Source organism: Penaeus japonicus, unplaced genomic scaffold (assembly GCF_977035675.1).
Source record: "Penaeus japonicus unplaced genomic scaffold, GWHDUDI00000001_assembly GWHDUDI00000001, whole genome shotgun sequence".
Taxonomy (NCBI): domain Eukaryota; kingdom Metazoa; phylum Arthropoda; class Malacostraca; order Decapoda; family Penaeidae; genus Penaeus; species Penaeus japonicus.
The window spans coordinates 48,988,286-48,991,030 of record NW_028234403.1 but is presented as its reverse complement, the minus strand read 5'-3'; the positions used below and the strand labels follow the sequence as shown (position 1 = coordinate 48,991,030).

Below are 2,745 nucleotides of genomic sequence, written 5' to 3'. Positions count from 1 at the left end.
TTATATCAATGGTATTTATTCTTGCAACATACTGAATATATTATATAAAAGATCAACTGTGTTGTATAAACAGTTTGATTAACCTAGCAGATAGTTTCATGAAGATCCCCAAATATCAGAATGCAATGAACATGAATTATGGATTATTCCATGTGCATATTGAGTCCAACATTATGTGAGTGTTCTAATGTAAAACAAAAGCAAAATATCAAAACTTTAAAACTGTAAATGAAAGAACTTGCCTAATAGTAAGAAAAAACAAACTACTTTGAGAAGCTGAAGCAAAACTGCAGTTATATGACAAAATAAATGAACAAAGTATACACAAATTTTGTTGAAATTTAGATATTGCTTGACTTCTTGTAAGGGATCCCATGAGGATATTAACATGGACATCAAGTTACTCTTCCAGGAGCAGAGGAAACACCCAATAACCCTTTCTGTAACTTTTCAATCAACTGACGACAACACCTCTTAGCTTCAATGAAAGTAAAGGTGAAGATACATAAGTACGTAGATATCCTGAGATCCCACAGACAAAAATCCATCAGATTTTTTTTTTTTCTTTTTTCAAGTATCAAGACTCTATAATAAACTAAATAAATAATCTTTGGAAATGAGAGTAATGAAAGCTTGGGACTCGTGGCAGCCATAGTGAGTCTCTCCATTCAACACGTGGTTGATGTATTGCTAGTTTTGTAAGGGTATGGTCAAGATGCCAAACCATAACCAGAAAGGATGGTCCTAATACACATCTCTAAGCTTAATCTATAGATAAAAATGAAATGTATTATCATCCTAATTAGCACAATCCACTGCCTGTATGCTGATTAAATTATTTTTCTAATCCTTATTTCAATTTTACTGGACATAGACCTGATCATTATTACATTCATCTTTTGATTGCATAGCTTTGCCAAAACATAAAACATATTGAAGAAGTGAAACCTAGTACAAAATGTTCTTTTCATACAGAAGACTGAAATTGTCTAAATATTGTCCTGCAATGACCTTTCACTATTGTTATGCCATTTCTAGCACTTTCAAAAAAAAATTATATTATAAATGCTCCCCCAAATCCCTAGAATGAGTTGTTATCCCATATATGGTTTTACAAGGTTTTCTGAAAACTCTTTAACCTGACTGACACCTCTTACTTCATGCTCAAGGAGTGGAAGTTTAGTCACGTGGAAATCTTCATACAAATCAGCAATCTGGAAAATGTAATGAAACAAATATTAAAATATTTAATAATCAGCTACAAGTACTGAATGCCAGACATACAATATAGCAAGATGATCAAAGTGGCTATTGATACAGAATTACTCAAAAAGGAGTGGCCAGATCTGCTACCAAGGCTGTGGAATGATAACCAGGAAGAAGAAATAGGCAACACCAGAAAGATCAGGAACATTCAGTGAAATGGAAAGAATGCATGGCAAAGTAGTAAGTTACATAATATGAACATATCAAGTACTTTGTGTTCATTCTTGTGCATGAGTGAAACCATGCTTTTGTTTCACATTAGAACACTCATTTGTATTAGTCTTACAAGACTTCAAATAACTGCAGTTATTATAAACATATGTGTGACTTTACTATAAATAAAAACAGTGATTGTTCAGTATAGTTCAGTATAGTATATAGATCTGGGTAAAGCATTTAATCAATGCAGAATCAAAGTTGAATCCAAGCATAGAAGAACATGATGTTTTAAGCAACACAGTATGGTGTACCATACCATGCAGTTTATGGCATACAAGAAATATGTTCTGTGGAAACCCACATAACATGTGAGTTGTTTTGTAATACTGCTGTGTCAGCCAACTTCCACTGCTGTGATACTGTTGAATTAAAGTTTTATGGTGCTTGAAGTGCAGCAGTATATGGCTGATATTCAGTCAGCTGAGTATCCCAACTAATGTATAAACTTTTGATTCTAAAAAGAATATTTGTGTTTAAAAGCTAATGTGTTCTACATCACAGATAATATAATGTTATGGTCAAACTACTCACAGATATTAGTTTGCTTATTGAGTAGTATTACAGGTACAGGTGTTTTAGCTGGCACTTGAGGAAAGCCTGGAAAGGTAATGTGTAAAGATGTGTGTGTATTGGTATAGTTCTAACCCATAGCAGATGTGTATCATGACATAAATGACAGCTCTGATTAAGCCTGAAAGTTGGGCGTCAATGCGCACATGAAATGACATTGTCATATACATACACTGTATTGGCACTAGTTTCAGAACTACATCTGTCCAAAGTGTGCTTAAATCATTGGTTTGAGATGGATTTAAGGGAAAATATTCATTAGGCAAGTCTGTGCTGTCCATATGGCGGAGAAAACATTTTCCCCGTCCCTCTAATTTTTGGCAGGGGCTGGCGGTGTCAAAAATTGCCTGTCCTGACTGCCAGCTAGCTTGTTTGGCATCCTGTCCGCAATGGGTTAAAGCAAAAGTTTGATTTTCAGAAAAAAAAGCTATATATCTACTAATTCTGGGTAATGCTGTTATCACATAACAATACTTTGTTCATGTTGTTCCTGAGGTGTTCCGAGATATATTTTACAGAGATAATTTTTGTTCTGTTCAGAAAAATACATCAAATTAGTGTGCTTAGGCTAAATTAGAGAAATATGGTCTTGTTATCTGGCCAAACCTGAAATGTAACCTAGAGGCATAGGCAGATAATAACAGAACTATTACTGAATTATTAGTATTCAAACAATGAATGGTATTACTG

The 2,745-nt window shown here is 34.0% G+C and overlaps 1 protein-coding gene across 1 annotated transcript in view; it reads right to left on the bottom strand.

The window, feature by feature from the left end:
* LOC122266187 (ATPase ASNA1 homolog) overlaps window positions 1-2,745 on the bottom strand; it is a 12,865-nt gene continuing 10,120 nt past the window's right edge. The window contains exon 7 of the mRNA XM_043035800.2: window positions 1-1,214. Within this exon, the coding sequence (XP_042891734.1) occupies window positions 1,095-1,214 (120 nt within the window). The 3' untranslated portion in view covers window positions 1-1,094. The remainder of the gene's footprint in view (window positions 1,215-2,745) is intronic.